Source organism: Capricornis sumatraensis, chromosome 7 (genome assembly GCF_032405125.1).
Source record: "Capricornis sumatraensis isolate serow.1 chromosome 7, serow.2, whole genome shotgun sequence".
In the NCBI taxonomy this organism is placed as follows: domain Eukaryota; kingdom Metazoa; phylum Chordata; class Mammalia; order Artiodactyla; family Bovidae; genus Capricornis; species Capricornis sumatraensis.
This window is the reverse complement of record NC_091075.1, coordinates 113026698-113052805: the sequence shown is the minus strand read 5'-3', so window position 1 is coordinate 113052805 and position 26108 is coordinate 113026698. Positions and strand designations below refer to the sequence as shown.

Genomic DNA, 26108 nt, shown 5'->3' with positions numbered 1-26108 from the left:
CTTGTTTAAGGATCTTCCTATGTCAGGTCTTATGGATAAAAATGCCTTTCATATTTAAGTTCTCAGTCTATCTGTTGAATGGTGTGAAGCAGGAATTGATGTTTATCTTTTTTTCCATATGTAAAATCAGTGATCCCAGTACAATTTATGTAATAGTTTTTGCTTTACTAATTTCCAGTGCCAGCTTTGTCATACATCAGGTTTGAGTGGGTCATATTTGTGTAGCCCTGTTCTGGATTTTGATGGACAGGGAGGCCTGGTGTGCTGTGATTCATGGGGTCGCAAACAGTCGGACACGACTGAGCGACTGAACTGGCTGATTCTGGATTTTTAAATTCTCTTCCATTTTCCTCTCTATCTGTGTGTCAGTACGATTTTGCCTTAGTGACTATATGACATGGTAGATCTTCCCACTGAGCTCTTCTTACTTTGCAGGATTATTTTGCCATTTTTGGCTCTTTGCACTGCTGTATAAATATTAGAATCAGTGTGTCAAGTTCCACTACAAACTGTTTTAAAAATCTAGCTTTACAGTCTTTGTGTTTTAACTGGGAAGTTTAATCCCTTCCCTTGGATTGTGATTACTGGTAAATGTTTAGACTATTTCTACTACCTTATTCTGTGCTTTTTATTTTTCATACTTTTTCTGTGTTTTTTTTTCCCCTCCTCACTCTCTTTACCCCATTTTGTTATTTTATCTTCTGTTAGTTTGGATGTTATACCCAATTTTTAAGATTATTTTAAGTTGTTAATCTAGAAATTTCAATATGAATGTTTAACTTAAACTCTAAAGTTGGGCTTTCCTGGTGGCTCAGACTGTAAAGCGTCTGCCTGCAATGCAGGAGACCCGAGTTCGATCCCTGGGTTGGGAAGATTCCCTGGAGAAGGGAACGGCAACCCACTCCAGTACTCTTGCCTGGAAAATCCCATGAATGGATGAGCCTGGTAGGCCACAGTCCATGGGGTCGCAAAGAGTTGGACATGACTGAGCGACTTCACTTTCACTTTCTTTCTAAAGTTAAAAACATTTATCTTTGCCCTTGGAAAATATAGGGCATTAAAATAGCCTCATCAATCCGTCCTGACATGTATACATGTTTTTCAGGATTTTTGTCTTATCTTGATTTTTCAGCCACACAGCTTTTTATTTCTATGAAGACAATGCTTGTTGAAAGAAAGTGTCATTCGTTCAGTGATGTCTGACTCTTTGTGACATGGGCTATAGCCTACCAGGCTCCTCTGTCCATGGGATTCTCCAGGCAAGAATACTGGAGTGTAGCCGTTTCCTTCTCCAGGGCATCTTCCCGACCTAGGATCAAACCCAGGTCTCCTGAATTGCAGGTGGATTCTTCACTTTCTGAGCCACCAGGGAAACCCAAATACCTGTTGAATTCTATACAGATTTCCTGTTTTCTTTACCTGTCATTATGTGTTGCATCTAGGATTTTCTGAGAGCCTTCCTTCTCTGTCCCTAAATTGCTGTATTAATAACTCATTAGCAGGCATTAACTGTCTTACAGTCTACTCCCCAAAGCAGTTATGAGTTACAGTGTTCAATTAAGAATAGCCTGTTCAAGACTTTGTATGATTTTAATACCTTTAGATCATGAAAGTTTTATACCTGGTCTTATGTCCCTGGATATGTTCCAGTGTCTCCTAGTTTACAGTCTATGGGAACATGAATAGCATCTGTATCCTACTGTTGTGTGAAAATTGCATAAATCTTAATTATCTTGAATTGGTTCATTGTGCTTTTCAGGTCTACTATATCCTTCTACGTCTCTATATATTCATTCTATTAATTTTTAAGAGTTTGATATTGAAACTCCAACTAAAAATCTTAATGTATATACTTAAAAAAATAATTGTAATATACAGTGGAACTATATGGTATTTTCCAAGTCTCCTATAAATGTATTATCATATTTTAATAATTTGAAAAAATTTAAAAAGTTAAAAAAAAAGATGGTAGAACATGTTTATGTATAGAATAAATAAGCTGGAAAGGAAAAAAAGAGTAGCCTATTCAACATATAGTTCTGTTCATTTGAGACTGTGATATGTGTGGTGCTTTATAGGCAGAGAACAATGTGCATTTAAGAGCCTGGGAGGGATGTGCTTTGTGGAGATGTCCTAAATGCTGTACTCATGGGGAGCGTCTTCCAGCTGTTAATTTTCCAGCAGCCAGTGTAATGCCAGGGCCACAGTAAGCACTCAATAATTAATCAATTCACTGAACAAATGGAGCAAGAGTTATTATCCTTGCTGGTACCTTCAGACTTTTGTAAGGAAAGTAAGCCTTGTGGTACTAAGAAAAATCTTAATTATTAATCACTAATGTTCTTGACATAGTTACTATCTTAAGTACCATGAAATATGGTAATTAAGAGGGTAACATACTGAATTTTGGGCTTCCCTAGTGGCTCAGATCTGCCTGCAATGCGGGAGACCTGGGTTTGATCCCTAGGTTGGGAAGATCCCCTGGAGAAGAGAATGGCTACCCATTCCAGTATTCTGGCCTGGAGAATTCCATGGACAGAGGAGCCTGGCAGGCTACATACAGTCCATGGGGTCACAAAGCATCAGACACAACTGAGCGACTTTCACATACTGAATTTTAAAACCTTTTAAGTACTGATACTGATTCACTATGAAATACTTACTGCTGTTGCCTGGGGGTTGTTGGGGTAAGCATTAAGGAGCTCCTGAGGAGGATTTAAAGGCTTGAGATAACGAGTGACAAAGACGGTCTTCCCGCTAACGTCAACCACTGTGGTAAGGCACTGCCGGTTGGGAAACTTCAAGGCACACTCAGCTCGAAACTTCTCTGTTGCTTGAAGCAATTTCTCATCTTCCTGAGAATCAAACTTCAAAAGGAAAGACATGTATGATTACAGGAGATACGGTGGAACCTGTTCAGATCCCACAGTCAACATGGACTCAACATGTGCTTCAGAAGGTGTGATTCGGTGACCCCTCTTAACAACAGTCATGCCCCGGTGTTCCTGAAGCCTTATTTAACAGTATTTATAATCTAAAAATCAGATGGACTCATTAAATACTTAAAATACATTCAATGACATTGAAAGGAGATCAAACCAGTCAATCCTAAAAGAAATCAATCCTGGATATTCATTGGAAGGACTAATGCTGAAGCTGAAGCTCCAATCCTTTGGCCACTTGATGCAAAGAGCTGACTCATTAGAAAAGACCCTGATGCTGGGAAAGATTGAAGGCAGGAGGAGGAGGAGAAGATGAGATGGTTAGAGAGCATCACCGACTCAATGGACATGAGTTTGAGCAAATCCTGGGAGATAGTGAAGGACAGGGAAGCCTGGCATTCTGAAGTCCAGGATGTCGCAAAGAGTCAGACACAACTTAGTGACTGAACAACAAGACAGTAGTCATTAGGCATACAGCCATATGGAAAGTATTAGAGTAATAAGGCAACACATAAAAATTAAGCTATGATGTACTAATTCTGATTGATGAGTCCAAGCAATAGTTTTATGTGTGTTTTGATGTTGGTATTAGAGGGACTCAGAAACAATGTCTCAAGTGCAAAGCTAAAGCAGCCCAGGTTAAAAGGACAACAGATTTATAAGTATATATCCATGCATCTGTGCTCAATTGCGTCCAGCTCTTTGTGACCTCATGGACCGCAGCCCGCCAGGCTGGTCTGTCCATGGGATTTCCCAGGCAAGAATACTGGAGTGGGTTGTCATTTCTTTCTCCAGGGGATCTTCCCGACCTGGGATTGAACCCGCATCTCCTGCATTGGCAGGCAGCTTCTTTACTGCCCAGCCACTGGGAAGCAACAAGTATATATGGATGTGTTAAAAGGTTTTAATCCATAGCCAAGGTAATAAACAATAGTAATGAGCCTGAAGTAAAAGGAAGCAGAGCTAGAAATATGCAATGTATAATACTCAAACATTTATAAAATGCTTTTAAAAGTGGTTCTCTGATCCAAGCTGAGCCAAATCTCAGACTTTTTAAAGTAACTCAAGCAGATGAAACAGATTTCACTTGTCTCTGGACATATGGTATCATGTTTCCTTAAAGGCATTGCTAAAAAGTAGCGTGAATAAAGCAGATATTTAAGTGTTCATACAAGATTTTTGTTGTTTAGTATAAAAATTTATGTATGGTTGATTACTTACTTTGACAAACACAAAATTTTACTAGAAAGCCAACTTTTAAGTAAGGTTTACATTCAGGCAGTGCTTGAAAGTTGGTTTTCTTTTTTGTTTTTTTGAGTACGGAAATACCTCCAGACATCCCCTTCATACTTTTTATTTATTTTAGCACTTAAAGCTGCTGATATATTTGATTACACTGTCTCTCTCACATAATAGGACTCCTGAAGTCAGGGATTTTGTTTTGATCTAGGTTTTTTTTTTTTTTAATCTTCAGTATTGAGGATACTAGCTAGCACATAGTAAAGTGTTTAATAAGTGTTACCGAATGAATGAATGAGAGCACAGATAACATCGCATTACTATTTTGTGACTTTTAATAGGACCAAGTTGTTCTTTTTTATTCCATAAGTTATGGCTTTTTTTAAAAAAATTTTAATTGGAGGATAATTGTTTTACAATATTGTGTTGGTTTCTGCTCTACAACAATATGAATCAGCCATAAGTATACATATATCCCCTCCCTCATGAGCTTGGATTGTTCTTGACTTCTCTTATATTGGAGCTGGACTGTGATTCCTGTTTCTAATTAGATGGCTGTACTCTAAGAAACTGGGGGGAGGTAGGATGGAGGCATCTCCAAAAACCTGGATATTCTCACGAGACGTCCACTTACATCTGAATCTTAATATTGTCATTACACCATCGTCATTATGACCACGTATTCAGCACAGTGCCAAGACTCGGTAGCTACCAAATAGGTGTCATGATGAATTTATAAGTAAATGAAAAAAAGTGAGCTTATAAAACTTCAGTATGGGTGTGTCACAGACACTTATGGTAGAAATAATCATAACCTTAAAGAGAGAATTATGAAACAAGGGTGATGTGAAAAAAAGCACCCTTTTGAATTCATCCCTGCTTCCTTTAAACTCATTAATTTATATATTTATCCATCTATCCAATTATTTGAAAAATATTTGCTGAAAGTCTAAAGGGTTTGAGGGAGTCTGGTTAAATGTATATAAGGTAGACCCCTCAAGAGACTTCTAGTCTAGTTCAGTTCAGTTCAGTCGGTCAGTTGTGTCCGACTCTTTGTGACCCCAGGAACTGCAGCGCACCAGGCCTCCCTGTCCATCATCAACTCCCGGAGTCCACCCAAACCCATGTCCATTGAGTCAGTGAGGCCATCCAACCATCTCATCCTCTGTCATCCCCTTCTCCTCCTGTCCTCAATCTTTCCCAGCATCAAGGTCTTTTCAAATGAGTCAGCTCTTCGCATCAGGTGGCCAAAGTATTGGAATTTCTGTTTCAACATCAGTCCTTCCAATGAGCACCCAGGACTGATCTCCTTTAGGATGGACTGATTGGATCTCCTTACAGTCCAAGGGATTCTCAAGAGTCTTCTGCAACACCACAGTTCAAAAGCATCAATTCTTCAGAGCTCAGCCTTCTTTATAGTTCAACTCTCACATCCATACATGACTACTGGAAAAACCATAGCCTTGACTAAGACAGACCTTTCTTGGCAAAGTAATATCTCTGCTTTTTAATATGCTGTCTAGGTTGGTCATAACTTTCCTTCCAAGGAGTAAGCTAGTCTAGAGGAGACCATTAATAAGGAATCAGGGGCTTAAAATACTAATACTTGGCCAGAGATCCTACAGGGATAGACACCATGTGCCAGGGAGGCATTAGAGAGAGGCACCTATAGGCACTGTCCAGAGAGAACGGTGAAAATCTGGCATCGGCACTGGCTGTTGGCATTCCAAGTTGAAACAAGTATGTACTGGGTTGGCCAAAAAGTTCATTTGGGTTTTCTGTAAGCTGTTATGGTAAAACATGAACGAACATTTTAGCCAACCCAATATAAAACTTTTTCTACCACTTGGACCTGAATATCTGCTTTGCATTTTGACTCCATAGCCAGTGCTTCTTGGGAGCAGGGCCCATGTCTGAGTCATTCTGCGTTCTTCTCTGCAGTGAGCGTGTGTAAGGTAAAGTGTAACAGGTATCTCGTAATGGTTGTTAATACCTGTTTAGATTACCAGGATTACCATTTAATGGGCTGAAGCAGTAATTTAAGGAGTAGTATGCTAAACTGGTGAGGGCTTCCCTGGTTTCTCAGTGGTAAAGAATCTGCTTGCTAGTGCAGTAGACACAGGTTCGATCCCTGGGTCAGGAAGATCCCCTGGAGAAGAAAATGGCAACCCACCCCAGTATTCTTGCTGGAGAATTCCATGGACAGAGGAGTCTGGCAGACAGTCCATGGGGTCACAAAAGAGTCGGACAGGACTGAGCAACTAAACAACAACAACAGACGCTACGTTGGTAATCTAAGAAGTGCCAAGCGAAAGCGAAATACTAAAAGGATTGGGGTTATTTATTATAAAACAAATGAAGGTAGAACCAACAAATTCACAATTGATTCAACACGAAATTTGCAAGATTCTCAACTGGCTCAATTCCTTAACTTTTGGTTAATGTGAATATTTACAGAAAACTGAATGTTTTCTTTTTTTGTCCCTCTCTTTGACTACCTATACTGTGGCAGCTCCACTGGCCAGAAATAACTGTCATAGCCACACTGCTTCTGTAAAGAAGCAGGTCATGGGTTTTACAGGTTTTAAACAGTGGAAGTGGCTCCCAGTATGCAGGTGACATTCTGACATGCGACTTCCAGATTCAGAGCTAAATAAGAATCTTTCTGACAAGATGAAATGGGCCCAGAGACAAAACTAGACATGAATTGCAGATGCCTGTAGTTCCTGGCCAAGGGATGACACATACATTAGGACCCAGCAGCTTCTATAACGAGGCAGAGGACAGAAGCAGGTGATTAAAGCTCAATAACCATTGACTGATGAACAGCAAAACAAAATACATGGTACCTTTTTAAGCATGTCACCCATCTATCAGGAGCAAGAAAGAAAAAAAGAAAATAAGAGGAAGGCTTCATTGACAGAAATCATCTACTTTAAAACACTTTTGTTTTTACCGAGACAAAGTAGGGATGTTAAAATAAGAGTTTCGGGAGTTACTACTGATTTTCTTAGACAATTCCATGAGTAAATCACTTAAGAAAAATTGCATGGTATGGCTCAGCATGGGATGATGGTGGAGGGAAGACTAATCTGCTAATCCTGGCAGTTGCTGTTGAGCGGAAAAACAATTCCAGGTTATGGTCCCTACTATTTAGGGCAAGAACCTCTCTCTCCTGAAAAACCTGCAGGGGCCTCCCTGAGTGGTCGTTTCTGCTGCTGCGTGTTTAGGACGCCAGGGTCCTGTCAATGCACAGGAAGTGGCTGAGTTTGCATTTCAGAGGGATTTTCTTAAGCCAGCATTTTGGAGGTCTAAGAGAAATGCCACCTACAGCCACAGTGGGGCAGTGAAAAGCCACTGAAGGCCGCAGCTGACAGCTTAGATACCTCATTTTAAGGAAGGAAGGCCACAGGGGTCTTAAAACTCCTGCAGTAGGAGGTCAGTTGCCTGGGGAGAATGCCCAGTGCAAAGGGCCCTCTGGTTTTCAGCCTGTCGGCCCCAGTCATAGTCTGCTCTCTCCCGGTTTGGAAGCTCCCCTCCGAATGTAACAATAGATGCTCAAGAAAGGAAACCTCTGTTCAGTCTAATTTTATGCAAGCATTGCCTAGCAAGCCTCTCTCACATTTCATCCACAACTCATATGGGATTCCAGAGACTACACAGTTACCTTTTCTCGAACAGACTCCCCAGGAACCAGCTGAGGCTCCAAGGTAATGAACAGAGTGATGTAAGAGCCTTCACTCAGGCTTCGGACGGAGTCAAAACCCCGGTCCATCATCACGCTTCGCTCCTTACTGTAGCCCAGGAGCACTGGGGGAATATCGATCTTAAACGTTCCATCGATCTGTGAAGAAAATACAACTAGTAAGCATCCTGGTGAGAGAGAGTGAGAGTGGTCATGTGTGGATGTGAGAGTTGGACTATAATGAAAGCTGAGCGCTGAAGAAGTGATGCTTTTGAACTGTCGTGTTGGAGAAGACTCTTGAGAGTCCCTTGGACTGCAAGGAGATCCAACCAGTCCATCCTAAAGGAGATCAGTCCTGAATATTCATTGGAAGGACTGGTGCTGAAGCGGAAACTGCAATACTTAGGCTACCTGATGCAAAGAGCTGACTCACTGGAAAAGACCCTGATGCTGGGAAAGATTGAAGGCGGGAGGAGAAGGGGACGATAGAGGATGAGATGGCTGGATGGCATCGACTTGACGGACTTGAGTTTGATCAAGCTCCGGAGGTTGGTAATGGACAGGGAGGCCTGGCATGCTGCAGTCCATGGGGTCACAAAGAGTCGAACTGAACTGAAGCATCCTGATAATTTTCCAACAGAAGTTCAAAGGCAAGTCAGCTCCCCATGATGTGATGAATTCAGTAGAAACTGCTCAGACTGGTATTCAGGGCCCACCCGTCTCTCTAGACTTGTCTCCTTAAGCCCTCTCAGCAAGGCTGTCTCCCTCCTTGAGTGCTAGTGCTTTGCTTGGCTCAGCAGAGCATGTACTAGTTGTGCAAGTTGATACCAACACTAGGTGATGGTTGTTCTTCAGTGGCTCAGTCGTGTCCCACTCTTTGCGACCCCATGGACTGCAGCTTGCCAGGCCTCCCTGTCCTTCGCCATCTCCCTGAGCTTACTCAAACTCATGTCCACTGAGTCGGTGATGCCACCCAACCATCTCATCCTCTGCTGTCCCCTCTCCTCCTGCCTTCAATCTTTCCCACACTAGGTTGCCTGGGTTCAAACCCTGGGTTGAACCCCAAGTGGCTCAACTTGTGCATTTGTAAAAAGGAAACAATAATAGTACCTGCTTTGTAGGGTAATTATGTGTGTTGAGTGGATTAAGAGATGTAAAACACTAAGAAAAATGCCTGGCCCATGGCAAGTGCTAGCTGGCAGCCAGTTCCCTTTGCTGGGATGCCCTGCTCCCTGTCTCCACATTTTAGAATCTGACTCATTTTTCAAGGCTCAGGCAGGTCAGATACTGTCTCCTTCGTGGTTTGTTTTGTCATCTCCGCCAGCCTCACAGGTAGCTCGCTTCTTTCATTTATTGCACTGACACCGTCTGGCAGGCTTTGTCGTGTGCTTATTTATCATATACTTCTAGATCATTGTTCTCTGCACACAGAATCCGTACTGTGTTCCCTCTTGTATCACCCTTCTCCAGTAGGCAGCAGGGTTTGGTGTCCGAATGCAGGCTGAATGAATTACAAGCCACTTACATAAAATGGCCTAACTTACACAGACGTTCAAAAAGGCAGAAATTTTTACACCTTTGTAGTCAAAACAATCAAGTTTACGAAAGACTGTCTGGTGCCACAAAACTACTCAGGGCTAGAATTTGAGACTCACAGATTTTCAAAGACTCCAATTTTTATTTCAGTCTTTTGCGACATTTATTTCTCAGAAGAAAGACAGAAAGAACTGAAGTTTTCAGTGACTGTGCCCTCTAGAGAGGAATGAAATAAGCTCTCATTTATTTTCCTCCTTGCTTTGGTGGGTCTTGCCTGGAGGGTCAGTCGGTAAAGAGTCTGCCTGCAATGTGGGAGACCCAGGTTCAATCCCTGGGTCGGGAAGATCCCCTGGAGAAGGAAACGGCAACCCACTCCAGTACTCTTGCCTGCAGAATCCCATGGACAGAGGAGCCTGGTGGGCTACAGTCCACGGGGTCACAAAGAGTCAGATACAACTGAGTGACTAACACTTACCTTGGAGCGTCCCTAAAGCCTGAACCAGGCAGACGAGAGGATGCAGGGGAAGAAGAGAGTAAACACAGCGCCGTACGAGCTTCAGCTGCAATAACGGATGAGCCAGGAGGCAATGGGCACCATCCCCAAACAGCTGAAGTGTAAGAGCTTAAGACAGAGTCTCACCCTGGGCACTGTCGGTGTTGGGACCGGATAGCTCTGTTATGGAGGCAGGCCTGGGCGTTGTAGGGCATTTGCAGCTTTCCTGGCCTCAATACACTAGATACCGGTTATGTCCCTACGAGTGCGTGAGTGCGTGCTCAGTAGCTCAGTCGTGTCTGACTCTACGGCCCCATGGACTGTAGCCCACCAGGCTTCTTTGTCCATGAGATTTTCCAGGCAAGAATATTGGTGTGGGTTGCCTGTTCCTCCTCCAGCGGATCTTCCCGACCCAGGGATGGAACCTGCATTTCCTGCATTGGCAGCCGGATTCTTTACCACTGAGCCACCTGGGAAACCCAGGTTCCTCCCTGGAACCCACTATTCATAGATCTTGGTTTGGAGCCACACAAAATGAACAGAATTCTGATGCAGTAATAATAATAGAAATAAATGGGCCACCAGGGAAGCCCAGTGATAATAGAAATAATTGTATTTATCGGGCACATATCATATAGCTAGTTTGTCACCTTAATTAACCCTCACAACTCAATTGGCAAAACAAGTCTGTGGCAAAGAAGCTGCCTGCCAATGCAGAAGATGTGGGTTCGATCCCTGGGTCGGGAAGATCCCCTGGAGAAAGAAATGGCAACCCACTCCAGTATTCTTGCCTGGAGAATCCCACAGACAGAGAGCCCTGGTGGGCTACAGTACATAGGGTTGCAAAGAGTCAGACTTAGCGACTAGGCAGCAGCAACAACAACAGGGAGGAACTTGGCTCACGGAACTGTTTAAAAAAGAAGCTGATGACAGAGCTACTGGAAAGACAGCAAGCTTACCTAGAAGACAGTGAGGTGCTTACCTCTAGGGGACTCAACCAGAGTGTGGCTGTTACCAGAATAGAGTAAAGAAGTTTACTCCTTTATCGAGAAGGGGTCTGGAGTAACTACTTCTGAGTACCGTTCCTAGTGTGACACCAAATAACGTGGGCAGTAGGATTTGCAAAATGATGTCCTCTTTAAATTCTATTTTTCATTTCAAATCTAGTCCAAGAGGAAAGTACTATAGAGTTTCCGGCAAGCATATAACTGTGGCTTCATCACCTATAGACAGTCCCTTTGGTCTAGGGAAGATTGCAATGCCAAATGATTCCTGATATTCCAACCAATTCAAGCCTCTCAGACCGGGGTTTTGTTTTGGGTCTTGCCTGAGGCTCTGACCAAGGCAGCATTCGTTCCATGTGGCTGTCATGTGTGGGATTAAACTGTCTCCTCTGGAGCTGTGTGAGATGAGCACGACTTTGCCTCAAAGCTTCCTGTTGCTATGGATGTAATGCTGGGATGTTAATGCATTTCAAAGCCTTGAACTGTCCCAGATTAGAGCTGCTCTGCCACTCAAGAACTGTTAACCTGATGGACCCTCTTACACAAAACTGGTAAACTCTGAAGAATGGTACTTAGTTGAGCGAGTCAACCGTTGTTTTTTCTGAAATAGTGGGGACTCTGGAAACAGGAATGCGCTTGATTAAAGGGGCCGTCAGCTGGCCTGATTGTTTTCTTCACGTATTCTCAGGCATCTGTCCCACTCCACTCCTGTAATTTTTGACAAGCTTCTACTTTGTCCTACCTTCTTCACATCTATTTAAGTGTTAAAACAAAAAACTATCAGATTGGAAAAGCAGCACCTGAACTACTAAACGTCAGGAAGACAGACGTTTAGTAAGTCACGCAAATGTGACAGATCAGGGCTTTGCATAGTGACTTTTATCTTCCCAATAGTGGCCTTGCGCATCGGTCCTCTCAGGGTTAAGGGTGCTCCTGCTCAGTCGCTGAATCGTATCCGACTGACTCTCTGTGGCCCCGTGGGCTATAGCCCACCAGGCTCCTCTGTCCATGGGCTTTCCCAGGCAAGAATACTGGAGCGGGTTGCCATTTCCTCCTCCTGGGGATCTTCCTGACCCAGGGATCGAGCCCCCATCTCCTCCATTGGCAGGCGGATTCTTTGCTACTAAGCCACCAAGGAAGCCCCAGTGTTAAGGGTATACCTCCACAAAGAAAGCTGTAACAGGAAAGCTGGATAGAGCAGTTCCCCATTGCCATGGAATCCTGACTTCAGACGCTTACCCTTGCTTGGAAATATATCGTGCTGAACGGAATTTTCACACACCCCAGCCAGTGTCTCTCAATACGAGTGTGGATTCCACTTCCTCTTTCACGGTCGTCCTAAAGGAGGGGTGGGAAGTCATAATTGTTTAACAACTCCAGACAGTCATTTAATAAGTAACTCGACAGCAGGAAAGCAGCAGGATTTTAGCTGAAAGCACAGTAGGTTTACGTTAAACAGATATAAGCCACATTCTTGTTGAGACACATTTTAATAGTTATGTAAACACCAGGAAAGTCATTTAACCTCTCTGGACCTCAGTTTCCTCATCAGTAAATTGGGAGTTTAACAGTCTACTTTGGGGACTTCCCTGGTGGTCCAGTGGGTATGATTCTGCACTTCCAAAACAGGGGGCCCAGGTTCAATCCTGGTCAGGGGACTAGCTCCCACACGCCGCAACTAAGACCCAGGGCGGCCAACTGAATAAATAAATATTAAAAAAGAAAAAACAAAACAACAACAAAAACGATAATCTATTTCACAGGGTTATTTTAGAATTAAGACAATGTGCTTATAAAGAACTAAGGCAACGTGCTAATAAAGAATTAGCACAATTCCTGGATCATAGCAGACACTCAAATTGAAAATAAAATGGCTGGCTGGTTCTCAGGCTTCCCTGGGGGTGCAGTGGTTAAGAATCCTCCTGCCAATGCAGGAGACACGGGTTTGATCTCTGGGCCCGGAAGATCCCACATGCCGTGGAGCAACTAAGCTCACACGCCCTGGAGCCGGTGAACCGAAACAAGAGAAGCCACAGCAGTAAGACCTCGCACTGCAACTAGAGAAAGCCCGCAGAGAAGCAAAGACCCAGCCTAGCCAAAGATAAATAAGCAAAATTATTTTTTTTAAAAAAGCTGTTTCTCTTCCTCCCTCCTCCCGTTCCTCATTCGTACATGTCAGGTTTGAAACATCCCGAATTTGGGGACCTGAGCTCACCTCTAAGATGTCATGCAGCACTTCATCAAAGATGTTGATGAACACGTCATCTTTCACTGACTGCAGGCTGGTGGTGCTGTAATCCCCGTTGGGGGCCCTGCAAATGTACACCACGATCAGAGAACGTGAAAGAAGCAAAAGAGAAGTAATGAGCACTCAAATGTCCAAACAGGACAAACACCTGAATATGAGCAAAGAAATGAGGACTAATGGCAATTCTTTCAGTTAAAAGATTCCTCCAGCACGGGGACCCTACAGTGTGGATTGTTGTTGTTTAGTCTCTAAGTCGTGTCCGACTCTTTGTGACCTCATGGACTGGGGCCTGCCTGGCTCCTCTGTCCATGGGATTTCCCAGGCAAGAATACTGGAGTGGGTTGCCAGTTCCTCCTTCAGGGGATCTTCCCCTCCAGGGACTGAACCCATGCCTCCTGCATTGACTGGCGAGTTCTTTACCGCTGAGCCTCCTGGGAAGCCCAGTCACTTTTCCTACCAGTTAACCAAGGATGAGGTGAGGTTCATCTGCTACAACATCAGCTGCTCTGAGTTTTGCCAGGCCTGGCCAGAGCAGGCCTCTCCATGGCATGGCGCCGAACTGGGCCACTGCATCTGCTTGGCTGAGCACTGACCTTGAACTTTGCTCATTCTTTTTTGCTTATACTGTGTAGAAAAGTGGTATCTATTTCTCTCTTTCTCTTTTTTTTTTTTTTCCTGTTTGTCCTCGGACTTAACTAGTTCTGTTTCCAAGGTGGCTCAGTTGGTAAAGAAACAACCCAAAATGCAGGAGATCACCTGCAATGAAGGCGATTTGGGTTTGAAATTACTTACGGCTCCCAGAGCTGGGGAGATAGGGAAGAAAAGAAAATCAGTGTAGGGCCTATGGGGTCAAGGGAGTGGAAAGCTTGGGCTCTAAGGAACCAGAGCCTGGAGTGGAGTGGGGTATCCTAACAATGGACCCACATTTCAAAAGCTGGACGTTTTCCCGTTTTTTTCCCCCTTGATTGGCATCACTTGTGGTATGAGGAAACTAAGTCTACCTAAATGGAAGTTCAAGTTCTTCATTCCAGCTGGGATTTGGTCCTTCTGCTGTGGTTGTATGGCAGATTGTTCGCTGAAATGAAACTTCTACAAAAGGACGTACTAAAGCCTTAAAAAAAAAAAAAAAAAGAGAACATGGACAGTTTCTGTTTAGCTAGATTTTTTGTTATTGGTTTGTTTCAGTTTAGGATTGAAACCCTTTTCAGCTCACTAAATCCTGAGCAGAAACTGGAAGTTTGGAAATTTATATATATACTTTTAATAAATTTCTATACTATTTTTTTTAATCAAGAGAAAACAGTCTGTAACAGTTAGTAGAATTATTTTGTTCTGAGCAGAGGAAAAACATGATTCTAAATAGTATATTTCCAAAGAAAATGAGACAGAAAATGGATTATGAACTTTCTAGGCAATTCAAAAAACATAAGGGGCAAGATTCTAAGCAGAGATGCAGCACTTGGGTATCTCACCTGGCCAAGGGGGTAGTCGGCACTGTGGGCTGGGCTGTGTGTTGTCGGGGAAGCAGCGTGCTTTTCAGTGAAGGTCCTTGAAGATCTTGATGTCTGGTGGAATTTACTAGGAGGGAAAAATGAACAGAAGAAATAAATGACAGGGCAAGTCTAATTATGTTACTGAGCAGATGGTTTCTCCTTTGGTGCTGGTGATTATCCTAGCAGACATTCTTGCGAAGGTTGTTTATGCTTTAGAAGTCTTTTCATATGCTCTGGTCCCCCCTACTCACCTAGTGACAACCAGAACCTTTCCAATGTCCTTCCTTAGGTCTGCATGTCTGGCTGGAGTAGAAGAAAGAGACCTTTTCTCTCTATGGTCTCGTGGGTGCCTTTCCCCCATAACTGAGAGCATCAGTTCCTTTCAGGTAGCAGAATCCTGAGCCTCCTAACCAGCCTGCCCTGCCTCCATCCAATTCAGGTCCTCTTTCTCTGTATGTTCTTTGAACCTTCATACTCCAGGAAGCTTGAGCTACACATCCTAGGTGAGACATCTCTCTCTGGGCCTGCCAGGCATCACTGGCAAAAGGTGGTCAGTGATTCCTAGCTCGAGTTAGGATCTACGAATCTTATCCTCTTTCTCCTTTGGACTGAAGGAAGAAATGAAGGTCATGTCCAGAGATCCTCTCCCAGACACCTTCCCCCTCGTCCCAACAACCCACTTGCATATTTGTTTTGAATTTTCTGGTGTATCTAGTATTTGACATTCATTGGCAAAGTACCCCTTGTCTCTTTCCACCAGACTGTCTTGCCTTTTCACAGAAAGTGTTTCAGACAAACTACGAGACAAGGAAAGTGGAACATTCCACTCAACAGCTCCCAGAGAAAACCTCTTCCTGTTTAGAACACTGTCAGCTGCATTATTACACAAACATCTGTTAGAACCTCCTGTGCTTTAGCAATCGGTTAGACTCTGGGGCTGCAAAAGCAAGTAAGATACACTTTAGCTCAGACTAGATAAACAAATAGTCATAACATAGTGGGGTATGTGTTAGACTAGAGGGCATGGGATATAAGAGAGCAGAGAGAGTACTGAAAATCCTATTTAGTTTAGTTGTAAGGGGAGAGGGCTAAGATTTGGGTGGATTTAGTGCAAGAGTTGGTATCTGAGCTGACTTGACGAGTCTACACTAAACGTAAAACAGTAGGATCAGTTATGCTTCTTTGTAATGATTTGAATGAAATTGTTTAAATCTTAAAAAACTTCATAGAAACAAAAAATAATACCTATTGCCTATTCTTTAAAAAAAAAACAAACAAAAAACAGCTTTTCACCCCACAGTTGAGCTTTAATGAGCTCAAGATGCAAAGGCTGGGATGTGGCTTAGGGAAGCAAGGCTATGGCACAGATTCAAGAGCTTAGACAGACATTTACAAAACAAAATGTGACAAAACACTGGGAATAGCTGGTGATGACCGGATGTTCTGTGATGGGTAGAAGAGTTAGCAGAAGAAAAAAGAAGGGCAAAATAATAGGGGGGTGGGAGTGGATAGATCATTGAAAGGGAAGAACCTAGGGAGGAAGGAGGCCCAGGCTAGCACAGGGCACTTCTGTAATCAGACGGCTGGAGGCCCTTAGGCAAGCCACGACATACTCTTCGCTTCCATTCGCCCTTTTGTAAAATGGAGACAGTAATAGTAGTGAGAAGTAAGCGAAAGCATAGATACGAGAGTGCCTAGCGTAGTGCCTAGAACACTGTGAATGCGCGATAAGGTATAGCCTCCCTCAGCACATTGGCAAGGGCACCAGCAAAGAGGAGTGATTCTTGGTCCTTCTGTCTCTGTTCTCCAAGGGGCTAAGAAATTTAAGCTCACCTTACTTATAGTTGGGTTTCCCTGGTGGCTCAGACGGTAAAAGAATCTGCCTGCAATGCAGGGGACCCGGGTTTGATCCCTGGGTCAGGAAGATCCCCTGGAGAAGGGAATGGCAACCCATCCCAGTATTCTAGCCTGGAGAATCCCATGGACAGAGGAGCCTGGTGGGCTACAGCCCATGGGGTTGCAAAGAGTTGGAGACAGCTAATCGATTAACACTTCCTTATGGCTGAGGAGTCCCCATTGCCCCAGTGTATGAAATACAGTGGGTATAGTTCCTTTCTCTGGGCAGATCAAAAAGAAGTCACAGTTCTGTCCTCACAGCACATGTTTCAGAATCCAGAATATGCACCTTTGGGGTATCTGCCCAGCTCTCACCCACTTCTCTGAGGACTGTCCCCGTCTTCAGGGCTGGTCCCTGTGAACCCGCCCCTGAGCATAGGTAACTAGATGTGGGTCAGCACCCGACCCGGGCTAGGACCTTCTGGGGAGCTGATGACTGGGGGTGGAGCCGGCGAGGGTGACTCACTTCCATCACACAAAGGATGAAGCAAATTCACACGGAAGCAAGAGAGACAAAGGGCCTTTGAAGACGCCGCCTTAATCTCTGGTCTCCCACGTGGTTCCACCGCGTCTGTTGTCCTCTTGTTCCATGAGACATAGCCGAAAAAAACCCTCTTTACCCTAAATTGACTGATTTGGTTGTGTCATGCTGTGCTGCGTGTCCGACTCTCTGTAGTCCCATGGACTGTAGCCCACCAGGCTCCTCTGTCCATGGGATTCTCCAGGCAAGAAGACAGGCGTGGGTTCCCATGACCCCTCCAGGGGATCTTCCAGAGCCAGGAATCGAACCTGCGTCTCTTGCGTTGGAAGGCGGGTTCTTTACCTCTAGCACCTCCTTGGTTCTGTTACTTGGAACTAATGGGGCCCTGACATCATCAAGAACACCCTCCCTCACCCCCATCCCTCCCCTCAGCCCCCACAGAGCAACAACCCTGTTAATGATGAGAGTGAACACACTGTGAAGAGGTGGGATCCTGCACCTCCCATCCCAGGCCGGTGCGGAGGGCTCTCACCTTGCCGTCGGCTTCCTCACTGGAATGTCGTAAGCCCGGATGATGTTCACCAGCAGCTTTATGTCTCCGTCGGACAGGTTTTGGGCTGTCACCTTCTTCCGGCCTTTTCTCCTTGGCCTCAGTGGTCGCTTTTGTTCTGCCAGCTTGAAAAGGCTCAGGCCCAAAATGCTAATAATTACAGAACAGAGTTAGGAGTCTAGGGAAAAGAAAGATCGGGAAAGTTCACGACACACCTTCCCACACTCTGCCCCAAGGTCCCTCATGGGCCCCTGAAAAACTCTTTGTCTCTTTGAGGAGAGGTGGGAATTGTCAAGAGATTCTCCCAAGATGGGGGAGATCTACTGCATAGATGATGAACGTATATTTTAGCAGCTTCTGATCCGAGGCAGATAACTCAGCTTCTGGGCCCCGCCCTGCACCTCCTGCTTGCCCTCTGCCTGGCTCATTCCCCAGCCCCTCAAACGTGGCCTGAGCTCGACAACTGTCTGCTTTTGCTCCTGCCAATCCTGCAACACCAAATGCTTCCTTCCACCTTCCTCGACCCACTTCAGGGCCTGTATTTCCAGGCCAGTGCGTCCTGCTCACCTTGGGCAAATCATTTCACCTCTTGCCATCTCGGTTTCATCATCTGTAAAATGGAATATTAATACCTACCTCTCGGGGTTGTTGAGAGGACTAAGCAAGGAGCGTACACAAAGCCCCTGAGTTCGGGTTTAGCATTAGCAGATGCCCTAACACAGTGACTGTTGGGATGATGACAATGGTCACGATGCCACAGTGATTATGCTGGAGAAAGGAGGGGATGGAGACAGGAGGAAAGCAGGGAGGGGGGCCAGGGGGATCTCTCTACCGCTCTCTGAGATGACATCCATGAACACTTCCTGGAAGGTGAAAGCAACACAGTCCATGAATCAGAAGGGCCAGGGAACAGAGAGTTTAGTTCTGCCCCAGAGTCTAAAGAGAGCACAGCGGAGACTTCGTATCGGGAAGCTGATGTGAATGGCTAAGCCTGACAGCCACAGAGCAATGCCAGCTGTGCAGAGCTGGCCTCAGGCTGGCAACGCTCACACTGCTCTTCTCTGTGAGTATGGAAGAGCAGGCTGGCCTGGAGCCCTCCTTCCGAGAGTCACGTGCCAGCCCAGGGAGATGACTCCCAAGGAACTCGTGGGGGCTGTGGTTCCATGAGCCCCCCAAGGCCTTCTAATAGCACAGAGGAGCTACCGTTTACCAGCACCGCTATGGTTCAAGCAGAGTGCTAGGGGCCTACGTATACTCTTTCTAATCCTTACAAGGGTGTTACCCCATTTTTCATATGAAGAAACTGGAGGCTCTGAGAGGTGATAGAATTTGCTGGAGGCTCCTAAATAGGAAGAGAGGGAGCTGGGGTTCAAGCTCAGATCACCCTGACTTGACAGCCCAACCTTTTCTTTGAATATCTGCATATATCTTTTCATTAACTCATTTGGGACAAGAATAAGCACATTATATAACAATGTGATGTAAAATTGCAAAAAATTATCTTTCCCTAAACCAAGAGTGTGAGGAGAGTGACACTATTTTACATTTTCGCAAATGTCTTTTTTGGTTATACCGTACATTTTAATTTTAGAATTTTAATGAGATATAGTTGACATATAACACTGTATAAGTTCAAGGTGTACAGTAGACTCATTTGATACATTAATATATGGCATTATGGTTACCACCATAGGTAGTATTAGCCAACACCTCTATCTATCACTTTATGTAATTATTGTTTCTTTGTGTGTGTGTGTGGTGCGAACAATTAAGATCCAGTTTCTTAGCACCCTTGAAGTTTATATTGTTGACGATAATCACTACTCTGTACCTTAGATCTCCAGGACTTATTTATCTACTGGTTGCAGGCTTATACCCTTCTACCCTTAAATATCCCCCCAACCCCCCGTGCCCTCAGCCCCTTGTGACCAACAGTCTAGTCTCTGTTCTTATTAGTTTGGCTCTTTTAGATTCCACATATAAGTGAGAATCCCAGAGATCTTATCTTTCTCTGACTCATCCTATTTAACAGAATGTGCTCAAAAGTCCATCCATGCTCTCACAAATTATAGCCCATCTCTGCCAGGACGCCTGCCTAACCCAGACTTGGGAACCTCAGAGAAAAACCTTTGCCAGGAGGTTGTAACAAAGCATATCCCTTCTTTCCTCAATACTTGCTCCCTCCCCAAGGGATATCTCCTGTCACAAGACTTAGCTGTCCCCTTAGTCAGCATGAGAACATCTTGGTAGCTGGGACCATTATATACAGAAATATCTTAATCTAAAGCCAAGAACAAACCAAAATGAAAAGAAGAAAGAACATACCCTGAGCCTTCAGAACTTAATGCAGAAAAGTAAAGCAGAAAAAAGAAAAAGAAAGAAAAGAAATGGAAAAACAGCATGAAAAATCATCATCTATTCTAAAGTGTAATTTTCATGATTGAAGAAGAAAACATTCAATGATTGGACTGTGGGCCTGGAATGGAGAGGACTTCCCTTGGTGGCTCAGACGGTAAAGTGTCTGCCTACAATGTGGGAGACCCGGGTTCAATCCCTGGATCGGGAAGATCTTCTGGAGAAGGAAATGGCAACCCACTCCAGTATTCTTGCCTGGAAAATCCCATGGATGGTAGAACCTGGTAGGCTATAGTCAATGGGGTCGCAAAGTGTCGGATATGACTGAGCGACTTCACTTTCACTTTGCATGAATTTTCTGTGGGTACAGCCTCCGTTCTCTATGAGGATGGAGGCAAAGCCAGGAAAAGGGGCTCCCAGGGACTGCACCAGTTTTTTGTCTCCTTGCCAACTGGGTGGCAGAGAGGAAGTCCATGCGTAGGAAACAACCTTTTCAGGAGACCATCAGTCATGTCCAACAACTTTGCGACATATGTCCAAAGACTTTTTGTGACTTTGAGCAAAAACTCTTTGCAACCCCATGGGTTATGTAGTCTACGGAATTCTCCAGACCAGAATGCTGGAGTGGGTAGTCTTTCCCTTCTCCAGGGAGCTTCCCAACCCAGGGATCTAACCGAGGTCTCCCACATTGTAGGCAGATTCTTTACCAGCTGAGCCACCAGGGAAGCCCTTTCAGGAGACCAAGAGATTTAACCTCAGGAAGGGTCATGAAGTTAATGGACTATGCAAGCCCACCAATATAGAAAGTTCTCTTTCATCTTTCATGCGTCTGCCTCGACTTGAGACCATTTGAGGATTATTCTAAGTGATAGGGAGACGATCTAGCAAACAAATAGAGTCAATTCCCAACTTCTATGTAAATATCCATTTTCCCCTCCTGCCCACCCGTCACCAAACACAGGGCAGCTCTGTGCCTCCCAGTGGTGGTGCTGGAACCAGGCCTCTCCCTGCCACTCAGAATCTCAGCGGGATAATTCTCGGCCACCCCACTGCCCTGTGACGGGGGAGTGAGGGAGACCTTGGCCCAGGGAGGTGATGAGGCAGGAGGATGATGTGCTGGAAAGGATGCTGTCACATTTCACATGGCTGGAATGGGAAGATGGCCAAGGCTGGGAAGTGCCCTTGGGGGTGGTGGGAGGTGAGATGGGGTCCACTGGAATGTGATGGAGAGGGTCTCGTGATACTTCTGCTAACAGAATCCCCCCTCAAAATGTGCCATCAGGCGTTCAGCAGGCTTTACCAGTTTCCAGTACTGTTAGGGGGCCAAATGCATACCATACACTGATAGAAATCTTACATTTATAGGGAATATTTAATATAATACTGTACAAATAATTTTTATAAGAAATAACAAAAAGATTTTTTTTTTTTACCTGATATTGGGAACTTCTTCTTCTACTACCAAATCCGAAAGAAGAAAATGGTGTTTCGCAATGAGGAAACGATTTATCACTGATTCTCTAACCTGAGGGCGAGAAAGACGTTTTATGTAAATGTTCTAGTATGCTGAACTACACCATTCTCTGCTCGAATGTCACCGCGGTGTGGTGGCACTTTCACATTCCATCACAGCTCTGACCGCTTCCTACAGTAAATCAACCAACTGTCCTCGCTAACGTAAGCTCCCTAAGGCAGGGGTGTCTATTTTGTTCACTGCTATATTCTCAGGATCTGGACAAATTCCTGCAGAAAATTTAGCTGAATGAATGAAGACTCTTTGGAAAAGACCCTGATGCTGGGAAAGACTGAAGGCAGAAGGAGAAGAGGGTGACAGAGGATGAGATAGTTGGATGGCATCACCAATTCAATGGACAGGAACTTGGGCAAACTCCGGGAGATGGTGAGGGACAGGGAGGCCTGGCGTGCTGCAGTCCATGGTATCGCAAAAAGTCAGACACAACTTGGCAACTGAACAACAACAAAAATAAATGAACAACTGCAGAAGATAGGACCTGTCCTGAAACACACGAGGGCTTCCCTGGGGGCTCAGATGGTAAGGAATCTGCCTGCAGTGTAGGAGCCCTGGGTTTAACCCATGGGTCGGGAAGATCCCCTGAAGAAGGGAATGGATATTCACTCTGGAATTCTTGCCTTGAAAGTTCCATAGACAGAGGAGCCTGGCAGGCTACAGTCCATGGGGTCACAAAGAGTCGGACACAACTGAGGGACTAAAGATTTCACCTTTGGGCTTCCCTGGTGTGCCAAACAGTGAAGAATCTGCCTGCAATGCAGGAGACCTGGGTTTGACCCCTGGGTCAGGAAGATCCCCTGGAGAGTGGAATGGCTACCCATTCCAATATTCTTGCCTGGAGGATTCCACGGACAGAGGACCTTGGTGGGCTCGAGTTCATGGGGTCACAATGAGTTGGACACAACTGAGTGACTAACACACTTCGAAGCACACACACTTCAGACCTGATTAAGTTCTTCCCCTATTCAGACTGACTCAGTTCCTAATTATTTTTTAAATGGAGGCTCTCTTAAATGTCATAAATTATTTTTTTATACAAAGCCTCAGGTCAGTTCAGTTCAGTTCAGTCGCTCAGTCGTGTCCGACTCTTAGCGACCCCATGAATCGCAGCACGCCAGGCCTCCCTGTCCATCACCAACTCTTGGAGTTCACCCAGACTCACGTCCATGGAGTCAGTGATGCCATCCAGCCATCTCATCCTCTGTCGTCCCCTTCTCCTCCTGCCCCCAATCCCTCCCAGCATCAAAGTCTTTTCCAGTGAGTCAACTCTTCGCATGAGGTGGCCAAAGTACTGGAGTTTCAGCTTTAGCATCATTCCTTCCAAAGAAATCCCAGGGCTGATCTCCTTCAGAATGACAGGGTAGATTAACTGGCTGGGGAAAAGGTACTATAGTCATTGTAGCATTTCTTACAAGTTAAATTAATTAAAGGAAGGACAAAAGAATATTTTGGTTTTTTAGTGCAGAAGGGCAGTGAGTATGTGGTCTATAAAACTTTTTTATTACAAAGGTAATAAGATGCACACATTCATATGGTAATTCTATATTTATTTAGTCTTCCAAGGCAATAGAAATAAAAACAAAAGTAAGCAAATGGGATCTAATCAAATTTGCAAGTTTTTGCACAGCAAACATTCAAATATTTTTTTTAAAAATCATGATTTAGAAAGTAAGTGCCTTGTAATCATACCCCTCAAGATAAGCACTGATAATAAACTGAGGCAAATCCTAGTGGGTTCAGTGTTTCATCATTGAATACATTCCCTTTGGTGCCTGAGCTAGTTCAAATTGGACTTTTAATCACTTATAATCATGTATCCAAGCTAATACAAAGGAGAACCAAGTAACTATGTTACAAAGATGAAGATAGTTGCTAATCAGTTTTATATCTGTAATTATGAGAAGGGCTTCCCTGGTGGCTCAGTGGTAAAGAACCCACTTGCCAGTGCAGCTGTGGGTTTGATCCCTGGTTGGGAAGATCCCTGGGAGAAGGAAATGGCAACCCACTCCAGTATTCTTGCCTGAAAAATCCCACGGACAGAGGATCCTGGCAAGCCATAAAGGATTACAGACTACTATAGGATAAGTGACTTTATGTCTAGTCTTAAAAGGAAGAGAGAGGTTATTCATGTTGCCATTGTGACCCTAGAATTTTGCAGTTTAGAATATTCTTTGAGGGACTCCCTAACAAGGAGATGGCAACCCACTCCAGTTATTCTTGCCTGGGAAATCCCATGGACAGAGCAGCCTGGTGGGCTACAGTCTATAGGGCTGAAATAGAGTCGAACATGACTAAGCGAGTAAACAACGATTATGAGAAAATAAGCCGACAAGGGTTGAGGATAGAGACCTCCCTTCTCCAACATCAGGATGCTGCCTGTTTGTCCCCTACGAGGACTGTTTGAAATGATTTTCCTTACCTGCTGGAGGTACTTTGCTACTGTGGCCCTGTGGGAATCTATGTGGTCCTTGGTTTCGATTACATTTCTGTCTCGTAACCGTTTCTCATAGTCCTAAAATTAAAAGGAAACAATACTTCTATGATTTTAAAATACTGGTACTCTCATGCCTTTTTTGAGATTGAGCTTTCCTGGTGGCTCAGACAGTAAAGAATCTGTCTACAATGCAGGAGACCAGGGTTTAATTCCTGGATCGGGAAGATCCCCTGGAGAAAGGCATGGCAACCCACTCCAGTATTCTTGCCTGGAAAATTCCATGGACCGAGGAACCTGGTGGCTACAGTCCAGATTCGAGAATTATTCATCATGTGTAGTTTAAGTCACAAATTGTGGTTCTAAATCTTCCTTCTAATTCCCCCTGAACGTCAGGTTCAGAGTTGGTCTTTGATGCAGCATCCAGAATTTGGAAACAGTAGATTGAACTGCTTTACAAGTAGTTACAGGTTACAGTGCTTTTTAACAGTTTTTTTTTTTTTTTTAATTGGAGTATACTTGCTTTGCAGTTTGTGTTGGTTTCTGCTGTACAACAATATGAATCAGCTATATGTATGCATATATCCCCTCCCTTTTGAGCATTCCCCCCACCCACGTCTCACCCTTCCAGGTCATCACAGAGCATCAAACTGAGTTTCCTGTTCTTTATAGCAGCTTCCCATTAGCTATCTGCTCTCTCAATTTCCCCCTCTGTGTCCAAAGTCCATTCTCTAGGTCTGCATCTCTATTCCTGCCCTGCAAGTAGGTTCGTCAGTACCATTTTTCTAAATTCCTTGTATAGTACACGGTATTTGTTTTTTACAAGTTACAGAGTTCACGCAGAAAGAAATTGAGGCCATAGAGATAATTGAGTCACTGTAGATCAGGATACTAAGCTCAACCAAATGACTTAGCCAAAGCCCCTGCTTAATGTTTGTCTTTCTATTTCAAGAAAAGCAATTTCAAAAAGAGTACCTAACATCTTACTTGTTAGTAACTGGTTGCAGTTGACCTGAGTCACCTACTTGGAGGAGAGTAGTGGGTGCCTTTGGCTTTCTCTTCCTAGGCAGCTGTATTTTCCTCTCTTTTTCTATCAAGAAGATTCTATGTGGGCCCCAGAAAGCCTCCATGATCTGCTTCAGTCCTTCTCTGGTCATAGCTAATGCCCAGGGTGGCCCCTAACGCAGCCTGGGTGGCCCCTAACGCAGCCTGGGTGGCCCCTAACCCAGCCTAGGCAGCTCAAGAGCTGTCTTCAAGATGGTTTTCTTTAAAAAAAAAAAAATTTACTATTTGGCTGCATAAAAAATATTTATTTATTATCATCAGGTCTTAGTTACAAAACATGGGGTCTTTGGTTTGGCATGTGAGATCTCAGTTCCCCAACCAGGAAGCAAACCCTCATCCCCTGCCTTGCAATGGAGATTCTTATCCACTGGACACCAGGGAAGACCCTGTCCCCAAGATTGTTAGACTCGGGACAAGGGGACACACCTCTTCCTCCTAGCTGAGGCTCCTAGGTATGAACTTGGGTGATACTGGTGGCCAAGTGATCAAGCAGAGAAATCTGTCTGCAATGGGGGAAAGTGAAGCCACCATAGCATGTGAAGCCCCCACAGGAAGGAGAAGGAGCCTGGCACTCCTCGGGTGGCTCTGAGGGGCAGACAGGCTCCTGTCATTCAGATGTCTTAGATGCTTAACTCGATTTTGTGATTTCATCATCTCATAAACTCCCCTGATACAGGAGCTGGTTCAAATTGGGTTTTTATCACTTATAATCACAAGTCCAAACTGATTCAAAGAAGAACCAAGTAACCAAAGACATCTCTCCAAGAATAATTTCTGCATGAAAAATCATACTGCTTTTGATCAAAGACCTAAATGTAAGGCCACACGCAATAAAACTCTTAGAGGAAAATGTAAAGCAGAATACTCTGATATAAACTGCAGCCAATAGCTTTTGGGATCCACCTCCTAGAGTAATGGCAGTGAAAATAAACAAACAAGTCATACTGATATTAATTTCTAGTGGCTATTTCTTTACCTCATCAAACATAAACTAGTCCAGCTTTCCCTGACCCGCCCCCCTACACAGACCTGTTCCCTGTAACTCCTCAAAGGCTCCCTGCCCCACTCCAAGCTCCCCCAAGGCTTTCTGTCTCCAGCTGCCTGCAGCATCCTGACCAGACCTGTACCCCACTTCCTACCCCCTCACCCAGGCTGTTCA

At 44.4% G+C, this 26108-nt stretch overlaps 1 protein-coding gene across 1 annotated transcript in view; it reads right to left on the bottom strand.

Annotated features, from left to right (window-relative positions):
- Nucleotides 1–26108, bottom strand: part of CC2D2A (coiled-coil and C2 domain containing 2A) — a 129678-nt gene that overhangs the window by 14594 nt on the left and 88976 nt on the right. The window contains exons 22-30 of the mRNA XM_068975261.1: nt 23873–23965; nt 21356–21447; nt 17550–17717; nt 14620–14725; nt 14149–14258; nt 13115–13211; nt 12139–12237; nt 7849–8025; nt 2664–2867 (exon numbers count right to left, since the gene is read on the bottom strand). Coding sequence (XP_068831362.1) covers nt 2664–2867; nt 7849–8025; nt 12139–12237; nt 13115–13211; nt 14149–14258; nt 14620–14725; nt 17550–17717; nt 21356–21447; nt 23873–23965 — 1146 coding nt within the window. The remainder of the gene's footprint in view (nt 1–2663; nt 2868–7848; nt 8026–12138; nt 12238–13114; nt 13212–14148; nt 14259–14619; nt 14726–17549; nt 17718–21355; nt 21448–23872; nt 23966–26108) is intronic.